General features: G+C 50.2%; 6 protein-coding genes across 6 annotated transcripts; 5 read left to right on the top strand and 1 right to left on the bottom strand.

The window, feature by feature from the left end:
• On the bottom strand, positions 1-1,728 carry BKA67DRAFT_141356 (uncharacterized protein). Its single transcript, XM_046095063.1, has 3 exons — positions 1,218-1,728; positions 395-1,128; positions 1-329 (listed from the first exon to the last, which is right to left on the bottom strand). The coding sequence occupies exons 1-3, from the start codon at positions 1,596-1,598 to the stop codon at positions 290-292; spliced, it is 1,155 nt and encodes a 384-aa protein (XP_045951154.1). The 5' UTR covers positions 1,599-1,728; the 3' UTR covers positions 1-289.
• A 1,629-nt stretch (positions 1,729-3,357) lies between these two features.
• BKA67DRAFT_665445 (uncharacterized protein) lies at positions 3,358-13,025 on the top strand (the record flags this gene model as incomplete). Its single annotated transcript, XM_046108551.1, has 2 exons — positions 3,358-9,824; positions 9,875-13,025. The coding sequence occupies 2 exons, from the start codon at positions 3,358-3,360 to the stop codon at positions 13,023-13,025; spliced, it is 9,618 nt and encodes a 3,205-aa protein (XP_045951153.1).
• Positions 13,026-17,651: 4,626 nt separating this feature from the next.
• On the top strand, positions 17,652-18,603 carry BKA67DRAFT_141268 (uncharacterized protein). Its single transcript, XM_046095062.1, has one exon. The coding sequence runs from the start codon at positions 17,898-17,900 to the stop codon at positions 18,444-18,446; it is 549 nt and encodes a 182-aa protein (XP_045951152.1). The 5' UTR covers positions 17,652-17,897; the 3' UTR covers positions 18,447-18,603.
• Positions 18,604-20,133: 1,530 nt separating this feature from the next.
• On the top strand, positions 20,134-20,574 carry BKA67DRAFT_542601 (uncharacterized protein; the record flags this gene model as incomplete). The annotated part of the gene is made up of 2 exons (XM_046101136.1): positions 20,134-20,187; positions 20,239-20,574. 2 exons carry the CDS (start codon positions 20,134-20,136, stop codon positions 20,572-20,574), a joined length of 390 nt encoding a protein of 129 aa, XP_045951151.1.
• Positions 20,575-21,958: 1,384 nt separating this feature from the next.
• BKA67DRAFT_588521 (uncharacterized protein) lies at positions 21,959-24,199 on the top strand (the record flags this gene model as incomplete). The annotated part of the gene is made up of 5 exons (XM_046104379.1): positions 21,959-22,037; positions 22,080-22,186; positions 22,346-22,511; positions 22,593-22,775; positions 22,812-24,199. Coding segments are annotated over 5 exons (1,923 nt in total), but the record flags the coding sequence as incomplete, so codon positions are not given.
• Positions 24,078-26,374, top strand: BKA67DRAFT_141190 (quinon protein alcohol dehydrogenase-like superfamily). Its single transcript, XM_046095061.1, has one exon. The coding sequence runs from the start codon at positions 24,178-24,180 to the stop codon at positions 26,254-26,256; it is 2,079 nt and encodes a 692-aa protein (XP_045951149.1). The 5' UTR covers positions 24,078-24,177; the 3' UTR covers positions 26,257-26,374.
• The last annotated feature ends 1,282 nt before the right edge of the window (positions 26,375-27,656 follow it).

Genomic DNA, 27,656 nt, shown 5'->3' with positions numbered 1-27,656 from the left:
CGATATTGGGTAGACCCCTTCCGTGCAGGGCCTCGAAGTCAAATGTATCATTGATAGTATACATCCAGTCCCAGTAACGCCAGGCTCTATTTATATACAGAGAGAAATGCATCCGGAGCCATTTCGAAGAGCAACCGAGATGTACAATCGTTAAACGGCTTAGTTTTCTTCAACCTTGCCCTCCTTCTTTTCATCACCACTTTCATTATCCTGAGACTCCTGATCCCTCTTAGCGTTGTCTTTACTCTCGTTATCATCCTTCTTCTCATCCTTCTTCTCATCCTTCTTCTCATCCTTCTTCTCGTCTTTCTTCGCATCCTTCTTCGCATCTTTTTTGTCCGCGTCCTTGGGCTTTTTGGCCTCCTTTTGAGCCTTCTCCTTCTCCTCCTTCTGCTTCTTGGCCTCCTCCTCTTCTTGCTTCTTGGCCTCCTCTTCTTGCTTGCGCTTCTCTTCTTCTGCCTTTTTATTCTGATACTCCTTCTTGGCTGGCTGCTCGGCATTGGCCCATTTGTTGCTATATGGCTCCTCGCCATGCGTCGCGTGGAACTTCTCGCTAAGACCAGAGAGTCGTGGGGCAGTGTCACCAATCTTTGAGCGACCAATGATACTGATCATGATGGCTGCGCCGACAATGGCTGTAAGGACAAAGCGGTAGGTGCCGTACCAGTAGGGTGCCCAACCTCGGACTGTGGCACGAGAGTCGGCAAAGTACAGGCCGACGAATGCAGCAAACTGTGACGTCAAGGCAAACTGCCAGGGCAAAAACAATGTAGGCCATGCAACAATTGATGCTGCGACACCCATGCCATACCGAAATTGCGTTCGAGGCTTGCTGGGCGTCTTTTCGGCGTACTCAAGACCCCAGTGGATGGCGCCTAGGAAGCTGATGATAACTGCGCCATATCCCATTTGCAAAGGCTCGACAACACCAAGCCAGTATCTAGCGTTATCATGGGTCATTAGGATTGAGTTAACAAAGTTGGAGGATGTCGGCCACTCGGTGTTCAGAGCCCATGAAAGGTAGACATTGCTGAATGATGTTGCAAGGTAAGGAAGAGTACCGGCGAGACCGAGATAGAGCGATTCCTTAGGCACGGTGCTAAGGGAGAAGGTCTCCTTAACCAAGTTCTGCGTTTGAGGAGAAAGAGAGTCAGTTGCGCGTTCTTGGTTGAGTTGTACGAACGGCATAGTAAGTTATCGAAAGCGATTATACTCACCAAGTCATGGGCCACTCCGTCCTTGACTGGCGGCGCTGCTGCTGGGTCGTCCTTGTTGGCGGGTCTCTGAGATGGCTCTAGGAAATCCGAGAAATGTCGAACACTTGACTCGCTAGACACGGCCTCCGGGTGCGGTTCAAGCTTCTCCTCAGCCCATTTCTTGACCTCTTCCGGATCCTCTTTGTCCTGCACATGCTTCGTGGCGTAGGATGTCTTGTGTATCAGAGGTAGGACGCGTGCCGTTGTGGAAGCATTGGGTGTCCTCGATCTAGATATTGAGGTCAATTGAGAAGCCTGTAGGCGAGAGGTTGTCGTGGCGGCGTTTTGCGAAAGAAGAGTTCTTGTCGAACTCGTCCAGAGAGGTCGTGTGCTCCGCAACATGGTTGGTGCAACTCAGGGAACTGCAACTCAGGGGAACTGGGGAAGATTTAGGCACAATTGGCAGGGAAATAGCGAATAACACTTGAGGCAGAGGTATAAAATCAGAAATATCAATTGGTATCAAAAAATCATTCACTTGTTGGAAACAAAGATGATGGGTGTAGACGTATTTCAGCCGGCACGGATCGTACAAATAAGATTCGTGCTGCGGGACTGAGATGGAGAAAGTAGTATGGGTATGTAATGGCTGATGCAATTGTATCATCTATGACTGCCGAGAGTTGAGCGAATCAAGGCTGGGAACTGGGAACTGGAAACTGGAAACTGGATCTGGTAGGTTACGTCGCCAGGTACTGCAATTGGACCTCGAAGCGCTGAAACGAATTTCCACAACGCAGTATTGCGTGCCGCATGCTGACAACTCGCAGTCTGTTTAATGTTTATATGCCGGCTTGCTCGTGTTTTTGATCGATCAATCACCATGATCTGGGGGGTTGGGAGCTTGGAGCTTGGAGCCTGGAGCTTGGAGTCTGGAGCTAGGCGAAAAGCTCGCGAGCTTTTAGAACGTTTGCGGTCGTAGTGACGTAATGTTGGAGACATTAGAAAGACAAACGACCTCAAGCGTTCAAGGGGGCTGCCCACAGCTTGAATCCCCCCACTGCGCTTGTACGTCAGTCCTGGGCCAGCCCCTACAAGTATTTGATCACACCGTCCGTGAGCCTAAGACTTGGAATTGATTTTAGAACTACCCCGCGTTTCATGGGTATATAAGCCTGGAGTGCGTAGAAGATCAGGTCATCAGTGACACCAATTACCTTGACTCAATGCATGGATATCTCGATAGTGGAGGGAGTCGATGGAAGGGAACAAGAATAAGTACGGAAGGAATAAATACTAAGATATATAATGTGTGTGCACATGATAGATGCCTCGTATGTTAGTTGGCAGCTGCAGTCATTTGTGTTGGCAGTCAAGAAAGCCCGTGAACAACTAATGCCCCGCTAGAGTTGCCCCGCTGCGCGTTTTCCTACCGACACCTGGTCTGCTATTTCCAGCGACCTCTGGCGTCATACAATGGAACGGGGCATCAGGATTGGGACTGGAATTGGGATTAGGATAGTTAGGGATGAACGAATCTCTGATGGATAGAAGGGGGATAACGATCAGGCACCAACGAATCTGCCAGCTAAAGTACATGCCACATGCCACATGCGTGCTGCTGTGTTGGTATTACTGCCCACAAATTCCGAAAGTCTATTCCTGGTGATTGCAGGTGCCAAACAAGCATCACTACTCACATACACGCTACACGAGACTCTCCAACCGAGGACCTCGACTACTGTAAGGGCCTAGGTTTAGCCATTGCAGAGTATACGTACACCTGTCAATATCGTGGTGCCATTTCAACTTCAGTTGCATCACATACAATCGCATCGCGTCGCATCGCATCGCATTGCATTGCATCCACCGCAGGTCATTTCATTCCTTCGACCTTGGCTCATTGTATTGCTGCATTTCTTCGACATCTGCGCGATTCGCTCCTCTTATTCAGTGGCAGCCCCGGCTCCTGGATCCACCGTAATCCTAATGCTGCCAACAACGACCTCCTAACTGTAAATGAGGCAACGACCACACGACGACGACGAACCCTCATGACATACAGCCAAGACAGACACGTTTCCTGCCTATGAGCCTTTACGATACCCCGTCCTAATCCCACAAATCTCCCCGGCCCGGGTTACGGCACCCCAAAATCACCATGCTCGAAGGCCTGGTCTCCGGCCTCCTGAACCGCTTCTTGGGCATGTACGTCAAGAACTTTGACCCAACCCAGCTGAAAGTCGGCATCTGGTCTGGCGATGTGAAGCTGCGAAATCTCGAGCTGCGTAAGGAAGCACTTGACCAGCTCAAGCTCCCCATCAATGTCGTCGAAGGACACCTCGGAGAGCTCACTCTCGTCATACCCTGGTCGAATCTGCGCGGCTCCCCAGTCAAGGTCTTTATCGAAGATGTCTTCCTGCTGGCCTCGCCCAAGGAGGAGGCTGCCTACGACGAAGACGAAGAGGAGCGCAGGAAACAGAGGCTCAAGATGGAGAAGCTGGACTCTGCTGAGCTCCTCAAGGAACGGTCTCAAGCGGGTCTCAGTCAGGAAGAGCAGAAGAAGAGTCAGAGTTTCACCGAGAGTCTGGTCACTAAGATTGTCGATAACCTGCAGGTCACAGTCAAGAACATCCACGTGCGATACGAGGACTCGATATCCACCCCCGGTCACCCCTTCGCCCTCGGCGTCACTCTCGAGGAGTTCAGCGCAGTCTCCACCGACGGCGAGTGGAAGCCGACTTTCATCCAGAACTCAACCAAGTCTACGAACAAACTCGCCAAGCTGGAAGCGCTAGCTGTGTATTGGAACACCGACACCAAGCTTCTAGGCTCCGGCCGCGAGGTACCAGACCAAGGAGACAATGCCCTGCCCCACGACGATCTGATTGCGGAATTCAAGAATTTGATTGGCAGAGCGGAAGATGCGTCGACGGTAGGACATCAATTCATCTTGAAGCCAGTCAGCGGCCAAGCCAAGATCACACTAGACAAGACGGGCCATGTTCACACACCAAAGACCAAGGCCAGCCTCCTCTTCGACGAGATCGGTGTCGTTCTTGATGACGACCAATACCGCGATGCCTTGATGATGGTAGATCTTTTCCACTACTTTATCCGCCACCAAGAATACAAGAAGCTGCAACCAAAGGGGGTTTCACCAAAACAAGATCCCCGTGCATGGCTCAGGTTCGCCGGAGATGCTGTCCTGTCAAAGATTCACGATCGCAACCGAAGATGGTCATGGGACTACTTCCGTGAGAGGCGAGACAATCGCCGCCGATACATCGAACTCTTCAAGAAGATCAAGGCGAACCAAACTCTTTCCGCCCAGGACAAGGAAGATCTCACCAGGCTCGAGGAGAAGCTCACGTACGAGGATCTGCGCTTTTGGAGGTCCTTGGCTCGTAACCAGCTCAAAAAAGAGAACGCCGAAGCTTTGAAGAACGCCCCGCCGAAGCCGCAACATGAACAGCAGGGATGGTCATCCTGGATCTGGGGCTCCAAGCCATCTCAACAGCAACATCAAGATAATTCAGAAAATACCCAGATGACGGAAGAGCAGCGGCAAGAGCTGTACGAAGCGATCGATTGGGACGAGAAGACAGCATTGGCCGATGCCGTCGATGCTCCCCGAGATACTGTCAAGATGCAAGTCGACACAGTTCTGAGCACTGGTAGCTTCACTCTGCGACAAAGCCCCCACGGGTCCAAAACCGACCTGTTGAGTCTGCACTTTGACATGTTCAAAGCTAAGGCCCTCAAACGACCAGACTCGGTGCTTGCAGACCTTAGCCTGGGCGGCTTCCGCGTCAACGACGGAACCACCCCTGACTCCATATTTCAAGAGATCGTTCGAGTCAAGGATGCGCCAGACACAAACAAGCAGAAGCGCCTTTCGATTGCAGACCTAGAAACCTCTCAGAACACGTCGTTCTTTGATTTGAAAGTTGAGCAGAATCCTCTAAACGGCCAGGGTGACTTTGCTGTCACCGCTAAACTGAAGCCTCTCGAGATTGTGTGGAATCCCAACTTCGTCGTAGGTATCGTAGACTTCTTCAAGCCGCCCGAGCGACACATGGAGGCCATCAGTGCTCTCATGGAGACCGCAGGTGCTACAGTTGAGGGCTTGAGGCAGCAGACGAGAGCTGGCCTCGAATTTGCTCTAGATGAACACAAGACAATCAACGCCAAGCTCGATTTGCAAGCGCCTTTGATCATTATTCCGCAAAGCATCACCACCGAACGATCTACTTGCCTTATCATAGACGCTGGCCACATCAGCGTAAACAGCGAGCTTGTCGATAAGGAGGTAATGAAGCAGGTTCAGGATAAACAGAAACAGTCATACTCCGACGAGGACTTCAAGCAACTTGAGTCGCTAATGTACGACAAGTTTGTCGTCAAACTGAGCTCAACGCAGGTCCTCATCGGCCCTTCGATCGACGATGCGAAGTCTCAATTGATCGAAAAGGACGATACGAGAATGTACCATATCGTTGAGAAGATCAACGTCGACTTCGTGGTGGCCATGTCAATCCTCCCCAAGGCACCGAACCTTACCAAGATGAAGGTGTCCGGTCACTTACCTGTTTTGCACGCCACTGTGTCCGACACCAAATACAAGAGTCTCATGAAGTTGATTGATGTTGCCATACCGAAATTTGGTGGAGATACACAGCAGGCTCAATCGCAACAACGGCCAAACAGACCAAGGTTGCTCAGCAGTGCATCTGGTCGTTCCACGAGGTCGAACAAGGCCCATAAGAGGAAGTCTTCGGCCAACATTTTTTCGACCCCACAGACTGCTGTCATTATTCATGACGACGATGACGACGATGATGCTTTCGAAGATGCATCTGAAGGCAGCACTAATCAACAACTGAAGATGCAGCAACGGACGTTTGAGTTCACGTTTGCTGTCGATAAACTGCAAGGCTCCCTCTACAGGAGCGACCCCGACGGAGAGAAGCCCGAGTCTCTGTTGGTTGAGCTGGTTGCTGAGGACTTCGACTTGGACTTTTATATCCGACCGTTTGACATGGTTGCTGAAGTGTCTCTTGGATCTGTCACCGTTGACGACTTTGTTGAGAACAACCCTTCAGTCGAGTTCAAGTCAATCGTGTCATCCGGCGATGTTGAGGACCGCCAAGAAAAGAGAGACTTGGTTACAGTTAAGTTTATCAAGGTTAAGAGAGAGTCGCCAGAGTTCATGCCAGTCTACGAAGGTATAGAGACTAACATCAATGTCACGGTCTCGACCATCAACCTCGTCGTAACAAGGAAGACGTTGCTAACACTGTTGGATTTTATCTTGGTAACCTTCACCAACAATGATAATGCAAACGCCCAGCCGCAGAGGAGAGCGATCACGAACAGTGACGATGAGAGCGACTTACCTGAGATTGTGGAACCTCCTCCCGAACAACAGCCGGAACAGGCAGGGTCTATCAGGGTCAAGGTTGACTTGAAAACTATACGATTGATCCTGAATAACGATGGCATACGGCTCGCGACTCTCTCGTTCAACCATGCTGACGTTGGTGTCTATCTCTCTGGAAAGACGATGCGCATAGCTACAAAGTTGGGAGATCTTAGTCTAGTCGATGATGTAAACGTTGGCGCTTCCGAGAATTCCAGCCTTCGTAGACTGGTCACAATCCAAGGGGACGAGCTTGCGGACTTTCGATATGAGACTTTTGATAGGGATAACAAGAATGCATATCCTGGTTATGATTCTTCGATATTCTTACGGGCTGGCTCCATTAAGATCAACTTCCAAGAAGAACCTTTCAGAAAGATCATCGAATTCTTGGTCAAGTTCGGTAAGATGCAGGCAATCTACAATGCCGCACGCCAAGCTGCTGCAAGCCAGGCACAGCAAATTCAACAAAGCACCAGCCGTTTCAAGTTCGACGTCCTCGTCAACACACCCATCATCGTCTTCCCTGGTGTGGTCGTACCGGGCAGGGCGAAGCGTGACCTGATCACGGCCTACCTCGGAGAGATCTATGCTCAAAACAAATTTGTTCCCTTGGACGACTCCGAAGACGCTCAAATTGCCATGAAGTTATCGGCCGGTATTCGTAACGTAAGACTTACGTCTCTGTACCACTTCCAAGAAGACGAATCTGAGGAGATGGAGATGATCGACCATGTCGATCTCGGCTTTAACATCACTTATGCTGAGCACCAAAGGGGATCGAAACGTCCCGACATGGAGATTGAGGGCAAGATGACCGACTTGAACCTCAAAATCTCTCAGTATCAACTCAAATCACTTCTCCAAATCTCGAGATCTGTGCCTGCTGCCTTCGCCACAGATGCTGAAGCAAGCGGCGAAGAAGCAGAGAGAGATGTCGACGAGGGAACATTGAGACGAGCTAAGACCATGTCTTCAACGACTACTGGTAATGAAGACTCTCTCATCGATCTGGGCCCTGAACTTGGTTCTCGGGAGGATACCTGGACCAAACTTGACTTGGTGTTCGAGGCCCACAAGATCGGTCTTGAGTTGATCGATGCCCCTGAGGGCAAACGAACCGGCAATACCGATAGCGCTAGTCTTTCGCAGTTCTCTCTCGACAACAGCAAACTGAAGACTCGTATGTTGGCAGACGGATCTCTCGAGGCAGAGTTCGTCATCCACTCCTTCACCATCCAGGACTCGCGCCAGAAGGATGGGAATAAGTTCCGCAAGATCATGACTTCGTCCAATAAGAGTGTCCAACAATTCATGGCTTCCATCTCCATGAGCTCTGGCCAGAACAAGAATCTTATAGCAATGGTTGCTATCGACAGTCCTCGAGTCATTTTTGCCCTGGACTACGTCTTCGCGCTGCAAAGATTCGTTACCGCTAGTATCCAGGTTGATGAGGCGGTGCAAGTGGACGATAGCTCGGAAGACTCACCCGAAGACTCTGATACTGATTCGATGCAAGTTGTCTTCACGGGCAGCAAATCTCAGAAGCCAGGACAACTCCAAAATGTTGGGCAAAAAAAAGAGGAGTCCAAGATAACTGTTGCCTTCCGCGTCAACATCGTGGATGCTCAGGTGATCCTTATCGCAAATCCATTGAGCTCAAGCTCAGAGGCTATCGTTTTGGGCACCAAACAGGTGCTTCTATCACAACAGCACGCTTTGACTTTCCAAGTTCAGAAGGTTGGCATGTTCTTATGTCGCATGGATAGATTCGAAGAGTCACGGTTGCGTATCCTAGATGACTTTTCTATTCAGATGTCCATGGACAGTTCCCAGCCCAATCTGACCAATATCCATGTCGACATCGAGCCTCTTATCCTGCGCCTTTCGTTGCGCGATATTCTTCTCGTTCTTCAAATTGTCAGCAAGGCTTCTGAGCTTTCTGCAAACCAACCTGAGGACAACAGGGTCAGCGCTTCGGACAAGAAGGCAGAACAGCTCCGTAACGACGGTTTCAAGCAACGCACAGCAAGCGGTCGCGGTAATTCAACTATCGCGAATCGAACAAAGCGATCCAAGACGGCTGGCACACTGACGACTCGAACGCGCAAGTCATCACAGCCTCCACGACCAGTCCACGATGTCAATAGTGGCCCCAAACGACATGAGGAGTTGACCGCATCGATCGACGGCGTTCGGGTTGTGTTGATAGGTGATGTACACGAACTTCCCATCGTGGACTTGAACATCAAGAGCTTCACAGCATCAGCCGCCGACTGGACCAGTAGCCTCAAAGCGGAGACAGCAATGGATATGTACATTAATGTTTACAACTTTGCCAAGTCTGCTTGGGAGCCTCTGCTTGAGCCCTGGCAGGTTGGTGTTGGTGTGGCGAAGCAACCAAATAATGGCATGCTGTCCATCGACATGCAGTCCCGAAAGGCTTTTGACCTTACAGTCACCACGGCTACTATCGCACTTGCCTCGAAATCCTTTGACTTTTTGACAGAAAATGAAGATGTGTTGGGCAAGGCACGGGGGGCCGAGTCCCCATACAAGATCCGGAACTATACTGGATTCGATGTTGTTGTCCAAGCGAGGAATCAAAGCAATACCGAGAACATTTCTGTCAAGCTTGAGGATGGCCAAGAAGCTCCTTGGAGCTTCGAGCATTGGGAGAAAATGCGGGAAAATATCATGACAGAGAATAACACTACCAATACTGTGAGTATTCAGATCGAGGGAAGTGGTTTTGATACAGTCAAGAATATTCGCATCAATCGCCATGGTGAATATCTATACAGTTTACGACCGAAGACAGACAACACACTACACCGACTTCTCGTTGAAGTGCAGCTTGGCGAGGACAACATCAAATATGTGACACTGCGATCACCATTGGTAGTTGAAAATGATACGCAGATCCCCGTGGAGTTAGGCGTCTACGATGCACAAGAAGGGCATCTTCTGAAGATCGAGAAGATTCCTCCAGGTGAGAGCCGACCTGCACCTGTCGCAGCTTGTTTTGTCAAGTCTCTGCTGGTGCGGCCGGACTCCGGATTTGGCTATGCTTGGTCATCTGAACACCTCTGGTGGAAGGATCTGATCAAAAGGCCAACCCGAACGCTGGTTTGCAAGGGTGAAGGCAATGACCCGTTCTACTTTCAGATGAACACCAGTTTCGACAAGGGTCATTTCTTGAATGGGTATATTCCCTTTCCTCTCTCCTGATAACGCTCGCTGACTATGATCCTAGTAAATATCCTTACATGAAAATCAAGCTCTCGCCCCCGGTCATCCTCGAAAATTTGCTGCCATACGATTTCAAGTACAGGATCTATGACAAGAACACTAAGAAGGACTGGACAAATTTCCTGCGCAAAGGTGGCGTTAGTCCCGTGCATGTTGTGGAATTATCGCATCTCCTTCTTATGAGCGTAGACATGCAGGACACGGTGTTTAAACCTAGCGAGTTTGCCATCATCAACCCCGGACAACAGGACGATTACCGAAAAGAGAACAAGTTACTGTGCAAAGATGAGGAAGGCCTCCAGCTTCAACTGCGACTTCACTACTTTAAAGTTCCCAACGGAGGTGGCGCTTTCAAGGTCACCGTTTACAGCCCGTACATTGTCTTGAATAAGACAGGTTTGGAGGTCAATGTTCGTGGAAAGCAATTCCTACAGCAAGCGAAGAGAGCTGCTGGTCAATCACCTCTCGCTGATAACTCGAATGGAGAGCAACCTAAGGCTTTGCCATTTATGTTCTCTTTCGGAAACGATGATCATAGGAACCGTGCTTTGCTCAAGGTTGGCGGCTCGGAGTGGAGCAAGCCTCAAAGTTTCGATGCTATTGGCAGTACGACGGATGTTGTTCTCCCGACAGCTGACAAAGCCACAGAGTACCACGTGGGAATCACTGTCGAGGCAGGCGATGGCAAGTACAAGATGACCAGGGTCGTCACTCTAGCCCCGAGATTTGTTGTTCAGAACAAGGCCGGCGAAGAATTAAACATCCGAGAACCAGGCTCGTCCAATATAATGACCCTGCGACCAGGTGCTCTGCAACCTCTGCATGCTCTTCAGAGGTCTCATGCCAAACAACTGGCCTTGTGCTTCCCCGGTATCAATAACCAATGGAGCTCTTCCTTCAACATTTCTGATCTCGGTACCACTCACGTCAAGATTGCCAAGGCCGGCCAACGCCAACGTCTCATTCGGGTTGAGACACTGATGGAGGATGCCACAATTTTCTTACACCTCAGCGTCGAGACCAAGAATTGGCCATTCTCTATGCGCAATGAGAGCGACACAGAGTTCACTTTCTGGCAAGCAAACCCCAATGTCGATGACGATGGTGTGGAGGATCGCTCTGGGTGGCGCCCCGTACGATATCGATTACCCCCTCGCAGCATCATGCCGTATGCTTGGGATTTCCCAGCTGCCAAGTTCAAGGAGGTGGTCATTAGTACTTCTAGCAAAGAGCGACATGTCAAATTGGCCGAGATTGGAAACCTCATTCCTATGAAGTTCGTCAGCAGTTCTGGTGGGCAGAAGATCATCGACATCAATGTTGCCGCAGATGGGCCAACGCAGACTCTAATCTTATCCAACTTCAAGCCTGGAAAGAGCTTGTACCGACAAAGAACTGGAACTGGTCTCGGTTCTGCCAGTACTAGCGGCTTTGAGGTTAAACAGCTTGATAATGATACGACGTTCCAGGCAAGCTTCAAGCTGTCTGGTATTGGTGTCTCGTTGATCAACTCCCAGCTCAAGGAGCTTGCATATGTCACTTTCAGAGATATTCAACTTAAGTACAACGAGTCAGCATTATACCAGAACATCAGTGCTTCGATCAAATGGATACAAATCGATAACCAATTGTATGGAGGACTGTTCCCCATGGTCCTGTATCCTTCTGTGGTTCCTAAGCAAGCTCAAGAGATCGAGACGCACCCATCATTGCACGCCATGGTAACGAGAGTCAAGGACGACTCTTATGGTGTCCTCTACATCAAGTACGCTACTGTGCTGCTGCAACAGATGACAGTCGAACTTGATGAGGACTTCATCTACGCTGTTCTCGATTTCACAAAAGTGCCGGGTGCTTCATGGACCGAGACCCATGAGGGTAAGCTTTGTGACGAAGGCCTTGGTATTCCTGAGCCAAAGCAACAACAGTCAGGCCAGGACATATACTTTGAGGTGCTCAACATTCAGCCCATGCAGCTCGATCTGTCGTTCATGCGCACCGAACGGGTCAACATCGAAGACAAGACCTCGTCGCACAACCCTGTCATGTTCTTTATCAATGCGATGACGATGGCAATTGGCAATGTCAACGATGCACCTATCCGACTAAATGCTTTACTTCTGGAGAATGCACGTGTATCGATCCCCGTCCTCGTCCAAAACATGTCCAACCATTACAGTCAAGAGGTCATTTACCAAGTTCACAAGATCATTGGGAGTGCGGATTTCCTCGGCAACCCGGTTGGTTTGTTCAACAATATTAGTAGTGGCATCACAGACGTCTTTTACGAACCTTACCAAGGACTCATCATGTCAGACAAGCCCGAAGACCTTGGAATCGGCATCGCCAAGGGTGCTGCTAGCTTCGTGAAGAAATCAGTCTACGGATTTTCGGACTCATTCTCCAAGATCACTGGAAGTTTTAGCAAAGGTCTGGCCGCAGCGACTCTGGACAAGCAATTCCAGGATCGTCGCCGTATCACACGTGCACGTAACCGACCGAAGCATGCTTTGTATGGTTTCACGGCTGGTGCGAACTCTTTCTTCACCTCAGTCGCATCAGGTGTCGGCGGCGTAGCAAAGAAACCCCTCGAAGGTGCAGAACAGGAAGGCGCCGCAGGCTTCTTCAAGGGTGTGGGCAAGGGTGCACTCGGCCTCGTCACTAAACCCACTGTGGGTATTCTAGACTTTGCGTCGAACGTGGCTGAGGGAGTCCGCAACACCACGACCGTGTTTGATGGCTCTGAATTGGACCGCGTGCGTATCACACGCTTCATCCCATCTGACGGAGTAGTGCGCCCATACAACCAGCGCGAGGCTCTCGGTCAATCCTGGCTCAAACAGGTTGACAACGGGCGATACTTCAATGAGGAATACATCGCCCATCTCGAGCTGCCTCGAGAAGATATGGTCGTCATGGTCACCTACAGTCGAATCTTGTTGATACGCAGTCGGAGATTGACGACCGAGTGGGATGTTTCACTCAAGGATGTTCAGACCATTGCAAAAGAGAGGACCGGCCTTAGTATCGTGCTCAGAGGTGGTACCAACGGCCCCTTTGTGCCGATCGGAGAGGAAAGTGGAAGGACTTTCTTGTACAGAATGGTCGCGGTAGCGGTGGAAGAGTTCAACCGCAGGTTCAGGGGGTTGGAGTGAGGGAAACAAGCTGTCATGACGATTCGATTTTCCTTATGCTCTTCTTTATGGTTTTCTATCGCAGCTGCGCGTGTCATGAAAGCATTACGTGGTCGACGTGAACATAGGCACGGCGTTAAGGACTTGATTCAGGCATGCGCAGGGGAAAACTTCGAGTAATAAGAAATATTTGTTATTTTCTAGATTCTGCAACGAGTGTCTGACTCGTAAACCATTACATACTCAAGGCATTGCCTAAACTTCCATTGAAGTGAGCTATGGCTGCTGAAGTAGTTCGACATGCTTAATAGGAAGATTGAGCTAAGAGGATAGCCAAGATGGCGCTGTATTGATATACTCTGTATGCAGCATTAATAAGTAAGGCTCACGAGTGTTGGCACATTCTTTCACGAGGCAAGCGATGAGGATGTAGCCCTTTTCATATCAATCAGATACTCTATCCACAGCCATATTCACAGACCGGGCTGTTTTGCCATGTGTCGCCTCCATCGCTATGATCGTGGAATTGGGAAACCTTCTGTGGGATCAAAGCGTGCGATGACATCAGTGAAAAAAACAATCTCTTCATCATCAATCCACTATGGCCCAAGGAACCCGGATCTTTGGTAGCCTTACTTCGGGCACTAAGCCAGCGGGCGGACATGTCGCGGATGGCCGCAATCAGAAGCTATGCAATAGCGTAGTTCCCCCCGCTTCGCCTCACGTTACTGGATGACGACATACTTAGGGCATGGATTGCGGATGGTACTAGGTACGACAACGAGCCCGCTCCTTTGCATATTCGTGTTTCTCTAGCACAAGAAGTCACATTGAACCGTTACTGAAGTTCTGCAGCTCGTGTCAAACCATTCCAAAGCACGCATATTGTCCTTCTCGAAATCACCAGCTTAGTAGTCGGCACGTCCTCGGTGCGCACAAGATCATGACCAGTCCAGGTGACCCAAAGCGGCTCGGCCGTCAAAAGTAATGTGATACGGCCACCTCTCGCCTACACCGGATGCCCTCTGATTAATTGAAAGTATTGGATGGGAGGAGCCTCCCCCCTCCGGAATACGCCAAAGCGACATGCTTTCTCCGTAAGATTCGGCGCCTCGACGCCGGGGTCCCTCCATCGCCGCGTCCGCGCAAAACCGAAATCGTAGTGATGATATAAACAGTATGATTAGACCTAATAAGCTCTTTTTTGTCTCCCGGATTCGAATGCGAAACTTCCACTAACAGTGTTGCCATACGCGCGTCTTACGAGGTTTCCCAGAATACGCAGAAGGGTTTATGGGCGGACCCAGCCCAGAGTCTATCTTGACAAGTGCAACGATCGGCCGCTAATGCCCACCAACCCCCTCATCGAGTTCGAATCTGTGCAAAATGTCATGCATCCTGGCATGCGAGGCATGGCTGATAGCCTGAATAGTCCAGCGCCTACGGGGTGCCAGGGGCCCGTACTATGAATAATAAGGGTCCAACCTTTTGGCAGCAGATACCCCGCACCACAGCTTGGCGAGTGTCCCCGGGGTTAAGCTACCCCGAGGCCCAGTGTCACATGGGAAATATTGTGGACTCGATTGGTACACAACAGGGCAGAGATGCGACCAGTGAGGACTTACTGTTCCGTTGCCAGAAGTTTTGGTTCACTACGAAATTTGCAAGAGACTTAATCTAGACAAGTCACATATGCTAACTGGCCGCTCTATTATGCCATCTCGATGCCACGACGCGGGTGATGACGGACAAGCTGCGGTCATGAGATGTAAGCACATGTCAGCGTCGAATAAAACCCGTGCCGCGACTCAACTGAGGCTCAGTAACATGACTACACCTGGACCACTTTTACGGACATCAAAGCACCTTCCCAGATCTGACGAAGCGACGGTGTAGCCCTGTGATGGTATCCGTATATCTGACTAAGAAAGCTTATCTCACCCAAAAGTCTAGAATCAGAACGTACGTAGGATAGGAAACACTTGGCGAAGATCTCGTAGCCTGCCCAGTGGCTTTGAGTAAGCGGCGGCGACACGTCGGAGATGCCTCAATTATCAGATCGGCGGGTAACAATTGAACCCGATCCACGATACATTTGCTTCATCCCTCGATTGTGATATTGGTTCATCAAATCGATGGTAGTCTGCACAAAATCTCCCACATGGCTTACATGAGCTGATAGTTGATCGGACACGAAGAGCATCAAAGATCAACAACACACGAGCGAGACGAGTCACTAGTTGTCAGTAGGTCGCATAATGAAACCCGCAGTACTCTTAGCATAATCGCGGTGCTAGGACCATGAACTCCAGAACTCTTGGCTCAAACCAAAAGATGTGCAGTGTTTACATTTTGCTTATTTTTACATCTGGAAACTTAGACGGGAAGCAATGCTCGTGTCCAGAACTCAGCTGCGCCAAAACGTTCAGACGCTCAATGTGGCTATCATGACAGTGTCGATCTATCCCACAAACAATGCAATTTTACGCCACTATCAGGCGGCTGAGTGCTGTGTCCCGCCTTCATGTTACACTTGAAATAGTCTTCACCGCATGGTGGTGCTGTGCATGGCCGCCTCTCCAGCGCCATTGTGCAGCTATGAGATTTGCGAAAGCGAATCACGAGTGGAGGATGACACATTTATGAGATTACAACTGAGCAGATGGTGATGCATACTTGTTTTCCGACAATGCCGCCCCAGTGGCATTCAAGCGCCACTTTCGAAAGCCACTCAGGCACGAAACCGCTGCATCACGGTACCTTTAACGCCATGGTCGCCCCTGGTCAGTGGATCAGCATTGCATCATGACTTCTTGAAAGAGCCTCAAAGGTGGTGCCCCTCAGGAACTACAGCAGGGCTTAGATTCGGCAAATCAAGCATATTAGAAAAGCTCTCGAAAAGTCCGTAGCTTACAATTGGTCGCAAGGTGGCATGGAGTGGTGAGAATCCGGTATTTTTCAGCTGGAATCTTGATGCCTGCTTTTGGATCGTGACCAGTTGCCTTTGGATCGTGACCAGTTGCCTTAGACGAGGCCAAAATAATTGAGCGCTTGTGCCGGTACCAAACTACACGCTCTAAACATACTGGATACGGAGATAAGTTCCAGCACGTTCTGTTCTGACACTTTTGGGGGGGCCACTGGCCGCAAACGCGGCACCGGAAGGTAGAAAGGACTGCTGCAAAGGTCGCCGATCAACTGCCAGAACGGCGTGCGATCGCCAGTCTACGCGGGAGCACTCGTTCTGTCGTTGAATATCATCCCTCTCTTTCAGCCTCCAACAAGGACCCTGTTGATCCTTCAATGGACCGAGCACTCCGCGGCTACGACTGTAGCCGTGAATCATGACGGGCATTTATCATACTAGCTAGGCAACTAGGTTACGGTTGATAGTTCTTAAACCACCCTCCCACCACAAGGCTGCGCAGATGCGCCAAGTGACTGGCGGGGAAATTTCTCGTCCCGCCGTTTGGGTGCAAGTAATAAATAAAAGATCATGGAGAAACACAGCGAGTCAGCGTACTCAGCAGAATAAGTCAGGTATTCGCATCCACCAGAATGGGGGGGCAAGGCAAAAGTTCGTCATTGTTGAGTGCTTGAATCGCAATTTGGCTCGTTTAGGAAAACGTTTGAGCGATCTGCAAACTGCGTTAGATACCAACAAGTAAAGATTACATGGCAGCACAGAGACTTTTCCTCGTACAGAGTTTTTGCAGCATGAGATAGCGTTGATCCAAGCAAAAGAAACTTCGCAAGAGAACGTAAACATAAGCAGTGCACGACGTCTGGTCCACCCCGAGATCACAAATGCGCGATTACTTGCCCAGACATGGTGGTGCGCAATCGCCAACAATTATATAGATGTACAGAGCAAACCTGGAGATCCTTGTAATCACCACTGCAGAGAAGCTTGCTTGACTCCTGGCACACTCGAAGGTGCATCACTGAAAGAAATGAAATGAAAAGAAGAGAAAAGACCACGATACCCACTTGCGAGCCCCACGAAGCATTTCCCCAGACTTTTACTTTATCAGCCTAATCCTCCCCCCCTAAAGCAGGCCTCAGATTCTAGGCTCCTTGGTCTATATGTCTTCTTGAAGCTACCATCGGCACATGTCAAAATCACCTCACCCACTCAGCTCAGTTCCATATTAATCGCGTAGTCACCATTTCGGCCAAGGCCGTTTAACAAGCTCTCGTTTCCATATCCGGTCACAATATTACTGTGTAACGAAAAGCCTGAATCGGTCACGAGTTCTCGTCTTCTGGTCAGCCAGGACTCCTGGCAACGGCGCAACCAGCGGGCGGCGCTATTTTCGCTAAAGTGAAACATAATCACGCATCCTCTCCGTGGTCTGGAGTCTGGACCATCCACACCTCCTTTGACGAAACCCGCGACCATTTATTGATTGGAGTTCCCTCATCCGGAAATCCCCGCATTCGTCCTGTTCAGCTACCCAACCCCCAGGTTTACCTTTCGCGTCCGTACATTAGTCTGCCTCACGCCCACGTCTCCCGCATCCGCGACCAGCTCTCTCGGTTTCGCGGTCTCCATCTGCCCCCTCCATCTCACGACTCGATATAGTGGCTTGCCATCTACTACATCTCCAGCCGCAAACCTTCGGAAGATCGAGGACACACAGCCCTTGGTTCAGCTATCCGTGCAGAGTTTATCCACCAAGGCTTCCGGGCGAGCACAGCCTAGATCAACTCACCGAGCGCCAAGGTCGGGGTGTGGACACTTATTAAAAGCAGTGCCACATCCAATTTCGCGTGCTCACATCACGTCCGCTCGGATCTCCAGCATCCTATTCTGCACATCATTCGCGTACATAACACCAATCGTGATTCCGTACCCGTACCTCAGCTGCCACGCCTCTATCGGGGACATCTATGTCGTCACCTCGCGCCCAGAACCCAGCCGACTCCAGGACAACATCGGGGAATAGGTCACCTTCTCAGTATACTTTTCATCTGCGCACAAAGTCTTATTCGGCTCCTTCGCCGCCTACCAGCAGCACCACAAAACGATCCAACGCCCAAGCTCACACGTCGTCCTACACTGCCAATCCTTCGCCTCTCAAGATGGTCACGACGTCGACAGACTCGCATCACGCCCAAAACGTGTCGCCTTACTACTACTCGTCGCCTGGTACCGACACACAAGGGTACGGATGGATGCAGCCGATAGAGATCGATGACGATGACCTCCTCTTCGGCGGCAAGAGCCTTAGCGAGTGGCACGAGGAAGAGAGAAGGACAGTGAGCACGCCAGCAGAGGAGGAAAGGAGAGGTCGCCAAAGGGTTCGGTCCACCGAAAGCAGCCACTTTCAATCTGTGCTCGATGCTAACAGGGCATTGCAGGTGCGACAAAGCCACTCCTACTCGTCGTACCCGTCGAAATCGAAAACGACGAGCAGCGGAGAGCAAAAGAAACATTAGGCTGTCCTACACAATGAGAAGAGGAAGACTTGTGGAGCAGAGATTCCCACATGTCGAGATACCCCCCCTTACTCAGCATTTCATTAGGTCTCCGATCGACCTCTTTTGTCTGATACCACCAGCCCTCGCTTTACCAGCGGGTTTTCGCATTTAGACTCGGCGTTTTTGACTTTTGCTTACTGAGCGCAGCCAAGCGCTTAGCTGCGGCACACCATTTTCTTGGACAAACTGCATATCTAGACACGCATTCGTCATCGGCCAACATAGCCAGTAGCATTAGCATATTTGTATTTCATCATGGGCGGCACGTTGTAATGCTGGGTTGGATGTGGAACAGATTGTCTCTGTCTGGTGGAGGAAATCATGTTGGATTACATGTCTCTCGGGGCGGGTTAGACCAAAAGGTCTTCGTCAGGTCGCTCATTGCGCCTGACGCTGAAGATGCTCATCGTCACTGCGGATTTGCTGAATGCACAGCTCCCGGACGATGATTCTTGAGATAGCATTGATAGTGCTAACAAACCTTCTCCGTAATCATTGTTCATCACTTTGTTCATCTGTGTTGAGTTGCAGGATGCACTGCACGGGAATTAGTCAGCGTGGTTGTCAAGTCTGCTCATATGTATATGATCGCAAGCCGTGATGCAAATCAATTGCGTTTCGTGAGGTGCTGAAGGCTATACAAAGGGTCGTCTTTTAGACTTTCGTTCTTCCACCTGTCATGAAAGGGTTGTCGCCGCAGAACGTTCCTGCAGTGACACTATTCGCAGTCCCAACCCGTCATTGACCGCCATCAAGTCTGACATTTCTCTGGAGGGTCTCCCAGCTTTGGCTATAACAAACACGAATTTGGCGGGGAAGAACCCAGATATATTACAGCTTCCGTGTTGGTGCTCTGGTTGCTGCGACCGTGCCTGTTTCAAGAAGACGCATGATCTTTCGATGGCAGCCCGGGCGCAATACCAAGACTCGAAAACCGCAACATGCAACTCCACCGAGCCGGTCCAAGAGTTTCAGGTTATATTTACTCGTCCTCTTCCGTGTGCATTCCACCAGGGGGGTCTGACGCTTCAGTAGCTGAGTAGATCGCTGTCTGGGTTTCTGCCGTTGGAATTGGTCACCTCTGCGCATGGATCCCTGTACCAAATCAGCAAGTTGTGTCGTGAGTGTCTGGGATCAACCGCCTTCACGGCTTCATCTGAAGATAATCTTCATCAAATGTAATTATCAGCAATTCACAAGCACCTACTTTGCCTTTGTCAATTGTCAATACCGCTAACTTTGTAGCTGGAACTGCCATTTTCTGTATCACGAAGAACTTGGACGCAACCACGTTACACGCATCGCATACCAGCACTTCTCGATTCCTACAACGAAACTGCTTTCGGACAATTGCATACGACTGTTTTTGTTAGCGCCCATTACGTGTACCGTATAGCTGGAAACGCTTGACGATCCTGAACTAGCAAAGCATTCGTCGAGGCGCCAGAAACGCGAACACGTTGTCCTTCACGAGGGCGGGTAGAGAACCGTCATCCGTGGGTTCCTGGAAGTCGACCGACAAGGAGAAGCTTCAACTACGGACGATTGAGCTTGTCCGCTAAATCTCAACCTCTTGCAAAGCCTTGAGTTAAACGGTTCCAGTAGCCTTGCCCAAGTCGTGGAGACGCGGGTCTTCACAGCAGACATGCGACTTCCGCTCTGGATAGCGGTATTAACGGCTTTATGTATAGGAGTAGCCGTAAGTGACTGTGGTTCTCACTAAGCACCACCTTGACTAAGTTCTTCGTAGTGTCAAACCACTGCAACCAATGGCGCTGCCGGCAGCATCACGACGGAAGTCATCATCATATCGATCGTCAATAATGTCACCGTCACGGCAACAGACACGGTAACAGCCACGAAAACCGTGGGGGGTCAAGCAGGCACGACTGGGGCGGCGGCCACATCATCGCCTGGAGGAGGCAACTCAACCAGCTCCAGAGGCGCCACAGGGACAGGAGGCATACGGCCAAACGCCACGAGCACACAACTACCGGTACAAGCCCATGCTGTGCCAGGGAGCAGAGGAGTAGGGACTTTCTTGTCGTTAGTATGGCTAGCCTTGGCATTTGTACTGCTGGGTTGAAGTTATAGTTAAACTTTCAGACTTAATCGTCCGAGAAACACTAAGATATCAACACGACCATACAGTCCCTAGCGAAATCAGTCTCCTAACCTACTCTCTTTCATACCTGACTTTCGGACCCACTCTAGTAGAGCCGAAAATGATCATATGTACCTAGTCAGGCTAACAAGTACTGCGCCGATTCTGGACTTCTTACGGTACTTTTTATGTATGCACAATTGACCAACTCACAGTGTTCTTTCCGCATGAGTGCATTCCGTTCTACGGTACACACGGTCCACTTTGGGGTTCCTTCCAGCCCTTTATTGATATCTCCGAAACTGCCAAAGAGCAATTCATTTTTGGTTACAATACTGTAATATCGTCTATCAAATATTGGATGCAACAATAAGACACGCATTCATTCTGCGCCTGATTTGGACAGACGAAAAATCACTCCAGGCAGTCGATGCAAAACACCATTCTAGGCGAATGGCCATTGGCGTACTGTATGTTAGCGATCAGCGGACGTGTTGTGGCTCTAAGGAATAAAGGACGGAGTACTTGACCCCGTCTTCCGATTATAGCGTTACTAATTAATGGATGTTCGAGGGTCTATGCCCCTGCCGACACCATATTCTCAGGGTTTCTTGAAGCGATTGTTGCTTCATCATGTACGTTAGTGTTATCGAAGCATCGATCGAGGACGTGTAGAGTGGATCACGACGCCGCACTCAAGGCAATGCTCTAATGTGACTGTTCGACAGCCAGCAACAGCTCTATTTTCACTCGATACTCCAAACCACCAATAATCGCTCCCGAAGTGTTCAGTTTGGCGGTTTGGAGTATCGAGTGAAAATTGAGCTGCATCAACTTGGGGGATGTTCAGGGTCCAAGGATCTTAATCCAAGATTATGGAGATGTAAGCCCCGAACGCGCTAGAGGACTGACCGCCTGTAACGTAAATCTCTTAGCTACCAGTGTTCGATTGAATCCCATATCGCCGCAAAATATTTTGACAATTGACCAGTAAATCAGAATTTGTTTATATCTCACCTTGTCTATCTGATATGACGCGCAAAATGATGCTTGCTTTCACATGGCCAGCCAGCTCCGTTGGCATTATTGCCGATGCTGGTCTGCACTGCCTCATTGTCGCAGGCTCCAGGTCTTGTGATTGATTTAGCTCCTCCTTCGCCGACTGAACCAATCTCCTCCCATTAACATCAACCCCAATTATAGATTCGACGATAGCTACGACTAAGACTCCGATGCGAACGATTTAAGCAGACGTTTGAACATGCGTCTCCTTTAGCTTGGAGCCAGAAACGAGCTGATCCTCACCTAACGTCGTGCTGATGATATTCCGCCATACGCCATTCTCTCCCATACTTGGGGCGGAGATGAGGACGAAATCACATTCCAGGACATTAACAACAGATGCTACGACTATAAGCTTGCTTATCAGAAGATCTTGTTCTGCGGTACATAGGCTCGACGCGATGGTCTCGAATACTTTTGGGTAGATACCTGCTGTATTGACAAATCTAGTTCTGCCGAGCTTACAGAAGCGATTAATTCGATGTTTCGATGGTACCAAAACGCTCAGAAATGCTATGCATACCTTTCCGATGTCTGTTGTAACGATGGCTTGGCCGACGAACCGGCTCGATCAACGTGGAAGATTGATTTTCGGAAGAGCAGATGGTTTACTCGTGGATGGACGCTCTAAGAACTTATCGCTCCTGGCGTGGTGGAATTCTTCTCTGCTAAAGGCCACTTTCTTGGCAAGAAGATTACCCTAGAGCAGCTGATACACGAGATTACGCATATTCCTATCCGTGCTTTGCAGCCAGGTCTTCTTCAGGAATTCGATATCGAAAGTCGCATGTCTTGGGCGAACAATCGAGTTACGTCTAGAGGTGAAGATAAGGCGTATTGTCTGTTTGGTATTTTAGGTGTCATAATGCCGTCTAACTACGGAGAAGGAGAGGAGGGGGCGCTCCAGAGGCTGTATAGGGAACTAGCAGTCGATTAAGGTCGCCTGAGCGAAGATGCACAACTTCAAGAAAGCATCAACCAATGCCTAGCTGATCTCAGAGTTTCGAATCCCCAAGACGACAAGTCACGCATTCGGTCAACGAAAGGCGGATTACTAAAAGACTCGTTCCGATGGATACTCGAGAACACGGACTTCAAGCAATGGCGTAGCGACAAAAACAGTTCTCTGCTCTAGATCAAGGGCGATCCTGGCAAAGGCAAGACTATGCTACTCTGCGGCATCACGGACGAATTGGAGGGTCTATCAATAAATCAGCCCATGGTGTCATACTTTTTCTGCCAAGCCACTGACAGAAACCTCAATAACGCCACAGCTGTGCTCCGCGGTCTTATATACATGCTTGTCAGGCAAAATCGTTCCTTGGCGAGACACCTACACGAAGAATGGAAAGTGACTGGATCAAGACTGTTTGAGGATGCCAACGCATGGAATGCATTGACGCGGATCTTGACTTTGTTGCTACAAGATCGCCAGTCGCGCGAAGTGGTATTCGTCATTGATGCGCTTGACGAATGCTCCGATGATCTGCCCAAACTCATCAACTTCATCGCACAGCAGTCCCAAATGGGGAATGCGAAGTGGTTGGTTTCGAGTCGTAACTGGCCCCAGATCGAAGACATGCTTAGTGCGGCCAGTGAAAAAGTGCGGCTCAGCCTGGAACTCAATCAGGATTCCGTCACTGCTACTGTTGAGGTTTATATCCGCCATAAAGCTGAGGAGCTACGAGTAGCCAAAAACCTGGACGATGAAAAGTATAGCCAGGTTGTCGACTATATGAACACCAATGCAGACAATACATTTCTCTGGGTAGCTTTGGTTGTCCAACGACTCAAGGATGCTAAAGTGCGAGCCAGAAACATTCTCCGCGAACTGTACCAGTTTCCGCCTGGCCTAGATCCTTTCTATCAACGAATGTTGGGCTCAATCCACGATTCGCTTGATGCTAAGCTCTGTCGTGAGATTCTGAGCGTAGTGTCAATCACTTATCGGCCGGTAAGCCTCGCAGAGTTGTCTTCATTAGTCGACCCCAAATCTTTCGATAACCTATCAGACTTGGAAGAGGTTGTACAACTCTGTGGGTCCTTTCTTACCATTCGCGACGGTATTGTCTATTTCGTTCATCAATCGGCGAAGGACTTTCTGACCACAGAAGCAACGAATGTTGTGTTTCCATCTGGAGGCATTCCCTCGAAACACAGAGCTTTAGCAGAGTTGTCACTCAAGGTTTTATCCCAACATCTCAAACGGGATCCATACGATTTACAAGACCCCGGTACATTTGTCCAGGACATCGATCCACCAGCATTAGACACGCTCGCTCCATTACGATATAGTTTTGTGTCCTGGGTTGACCATTTCATCGATGGAGAGTCTCACGATGGCCAGCAAGATTGCACAAAAACAGTGTCGGTAACTAAGGAACTTCTGCATCAGAAGTATCTTTACTGGCTAGAAGCCTTAAGTTTATTAGGTGCGACAGCGCTCGGGATTGCCTCGGTCACGAAGCTTCACAATTATGCAAAGGTACATATCTTTATCCTTGTTTTGCCTAGATCTAACATATGCAGTGTCATCACGAGATAAAGGATCTAGAAGATTGGTTATTTGATGCTACACGATTTTTTAAATATAATAGGGCCGTGATTGCTCAGTATCCACTTCAAGTCTACGCATCAGCACTTGTTTTCAGTCCTACAAAGAGTTTAGTGCGACAAAGATTTTGTGAAGAAGAGCCGGCATGGCTGGCATTAAAACCGAGGGTTGACGTTAGGTGGAGTGCCCATTTGCAAACGCTCGAGGGCCATACGGATCACGTCAATTCGGTGGCGATCTCGCCCGACGGCCAGTTCGTGGCGTCGGGGTCGTGGGACAAGACGGTGCGGATCTGGGACATCGAGACGGGCGCAGAGCGGCAGGTGCTCGAAGGACATACGCATCCCGTCTATTCGGTGGCGATCTCGCCCGACGGCCAGTTCGTGGCGTCGGGGTCGTGGGACCAGACGGTGCGGATCTGGGACATCAAGACGGGCGCAGAGCGGCAGGTGCTTGAAGGCCATACGGATATCGTCTGGTCGGTGGCGATCTCGCCCGACGGCCAGTTCGCGGCGTCGGCGTCGAACGACCAGACGGTGCGGATCTGGGACATCGAGACGGGCGCAGAACGGCAGGTGCTCGAAGGACATACGCATCCCGTCTATTCAGTGGCGATCTCGCCCGACGGCCAGTTCGTGGCGTCGGGGTCGAGGGACAAGACGGTGCGGATCTGGGACGTCGAGACGGGCGCAGAGCGGCAGGTGCTTGAAGGCCATACGGATATCGTTTATTCGGTGGCGATCTCGCCCGACGGCCAGTTCGTGGCGTCGGGGTCGAACGACCAGACGGTGCGGATCTGGGACGTCGAGACGGGCGCAGAACGGCAGGTGCTCGAGGGCCATACGCATCCCGTCAGTTCGGTGGCGATCTCGCCCGACGGCCAGTTCGTGGCGTCGGGGTCGAGGGACAAGACGGTGCGGATCTGGGACGTCGAGACGGGCGCAGAGCGGCAGGTGCTCGAGGGCCATACAGATGAAGTCAATTCGGTGGCGATCTCGCCCGACGGCCAGTTCGTGGCGTCGGGGTCGAACGACCAGACGGTGCGGATCTGGGACGTCGAGACGGGCGCAGAGCGGCAGATGCTCGAGGGCCATACGGATGAAGTCAGTTCGGTGGCGATCTCGCCCGACGGCCAGTTCGTGGCGTCGGGGTCGAACGACCAGACGGTGCGGATCTGGGACGTCGAGACGGGCGCAGAGCGGCAGATGCTCGAGGGCCATACGGATGAAGTCAATTCGGTGGCGATCTCGCCCGACGGCCAGTTCGTGGCGTCGGGGTCCGACGACCAGACGGTGCGGATCTGGGACGTCGAGACGGGCGCAGAGCGGCAGGTGCTCGAGGGCCATACGGATATGGTCAGTTCGGTGGCGATCTCGCCCGGCGGCCAGTTCGTGGCGTCGGGGTCGCAGGACAAGACGGTGCGGATCTGGGACGTCGAGACGGGCGCAGAGCGGCAGGTGCTCGAGGGCCATACGGATATCGTCTATTCAGTGGCGATCTCGCCCGACGGCCAGTTCGTGGCGTCGGGGTCGAACGACCAGACGGTGCGGATCTGGGACGTCGAGACGGGCGCAGAGCGGCAGGTGCTCGAGGGCCATACGAATATCGTCTATTCAGTGGCGATCTCGCCCGACGGCCAGTTCGTGGCGTCGGGGTCGAGGGACAAGACGGTGCGGATCTGGGACGTCGAGACGGGCGCAGAGCGGCAGGTGCTAGAGATTGGTCTTGTAGACAACCTGCAGTTTGACCTTGGTGGAACACGACTTCTTACGAATAAGGGAACATTTACTATTGCACGACCCGACGAGAATACGTCTGTGCGGGGCCATAACAACGTTCTGCATGAGCATATGACGCATGATGTGCCAATACCAGCTAGGCAACATGATGGCTTTAGTATAAGTCAAAATTCACGCTGGATCGTGTTTGGCGAGAAGAATCTTTTGTGGTTACCTACCCAATATCGTCCCGGTCAATTAGCCATATCTGGCGATACTATTGTTATTGGTACCTCGGCCGGTGGTGTCTTAATCATGCGATTCAGGTAACCTCTTTATTCCAATCCTTTGAAATGGAGGGTCCTAGGGTGTTCCCCTCATTTATCTTGAGAAACATCGGTCGCATAGTTAACATTTTGGCTATAGTAGCATATTCTAGAATTATCACGTTTAATAATCATAATATGTGACGCCTCCGGAGCTTGCTTGCCACTGTGGGGTGTGGTGACGTCATGCAGAAACAATAAAGAATTAATCCGATGGTCGTTGACAACTTCGCTATAATATCAATCTGTTTCTATGCAATTTGACGCAGCGTCGCTATAGTACATATATAGTAAAACTCCATAGGGAAAGCACAGTGTTATTCGCCTCGACGCGCCACCGTTGTTAAAGAGGATCGGTGGCTGAATGGACAGAACACTGTGGGGTAGCTGCTGTGTTTGTGTATGCATAAGGAGTATTGTCAGTAGGTCCAAAAACGGCGTAGTACTTCTTTGCACGAGTAGGTACATATGGTCAGCTTTGGCTCCACTAGAGTGGGCCCGAAAGTGAGGTGTGAAAGAGAGTAGGTTAGGAGACTGATTTCGCTAGGGACTGTACAACAAACGGACTTGTCCCAAGCTCAAGACGGGTGGCACAAGCCCACATGATCTAAAGCCGGAATACGTAATGTTTCTCATGGTGACTAGCAAATCCTGCCAAGCTGTTCGAACTGTCCAAGATGATTTGTTCTTATATACCTCTATGTATCGATTTATTGCTCGCGCGCTCCCATGCTATCTGTACGTGCCATTCTGTGGTTTGCTCCGACTAAGCTTGTTTTAGATTATTTCAAGTAGTTGAGGCCTTGATATTATTTGTGTCCACCCATGCTTATTTGATAAATATATTTTCCATGATCAATTAATCGGAACTAACCAAGTCAAGCCAATATCAAGACCTGTAGCTACATGGTAACGTTCATACGATTCATAATCCAGGAACTTTACCTTATGAAATCGGTGACTGTCCTTTGTAGAGACCCTCCTGAACTCGACCCACGCATGGAAAGCGGCAGAGGCAACGAGACTACGTTACAGCTCTAGGATGATTTGCTTACTGCGGGGGTGGGGGGACAGGAGTTGGCTCTTGTCGGCGCCGTCAAGCAGTGTACATCGTGGACAGATAAAAATAGCTCTAGTGGATGCTAGCGACAAAATGATTAGATTTGCCATTCGACATTTGCCATTTTGCCACAACTGAAATTTTCTGGAGTAAAAACACCTAAACGAAATTCACAAAAAAAAAATTCCTTGCTCTTCTTCTACAAAACTCTAGATATATCCTGAATTGTATCTAATATATGTCTTCACTCAACTTCCAATATTAGAGTTTCCCCTCTAGACTAGTCTAGCTCATGGTTAGCCTTCAGCTCCCATTTGACATCCCTATTAGAGATTTCAAGTGTA

This window comes from Truncatella angustata (genome assembly GCF_020726525.1).
Source record: "Truncatella angustata strain MPI-SDFR-AT-0073 chromosome Unknown BKA67scaffold_14, whole genome shotgun sequence".
Lineage (NCBI taxonomy): Eukaryota > Fungi > Ascomycota > Sordariomycetes > Amphisphaeriales > Sporocadaceae > Truncatella > Truncatella angustata.
This window is presented reverse-complemented; position numbering and strand designations above follow the sequence as displayed.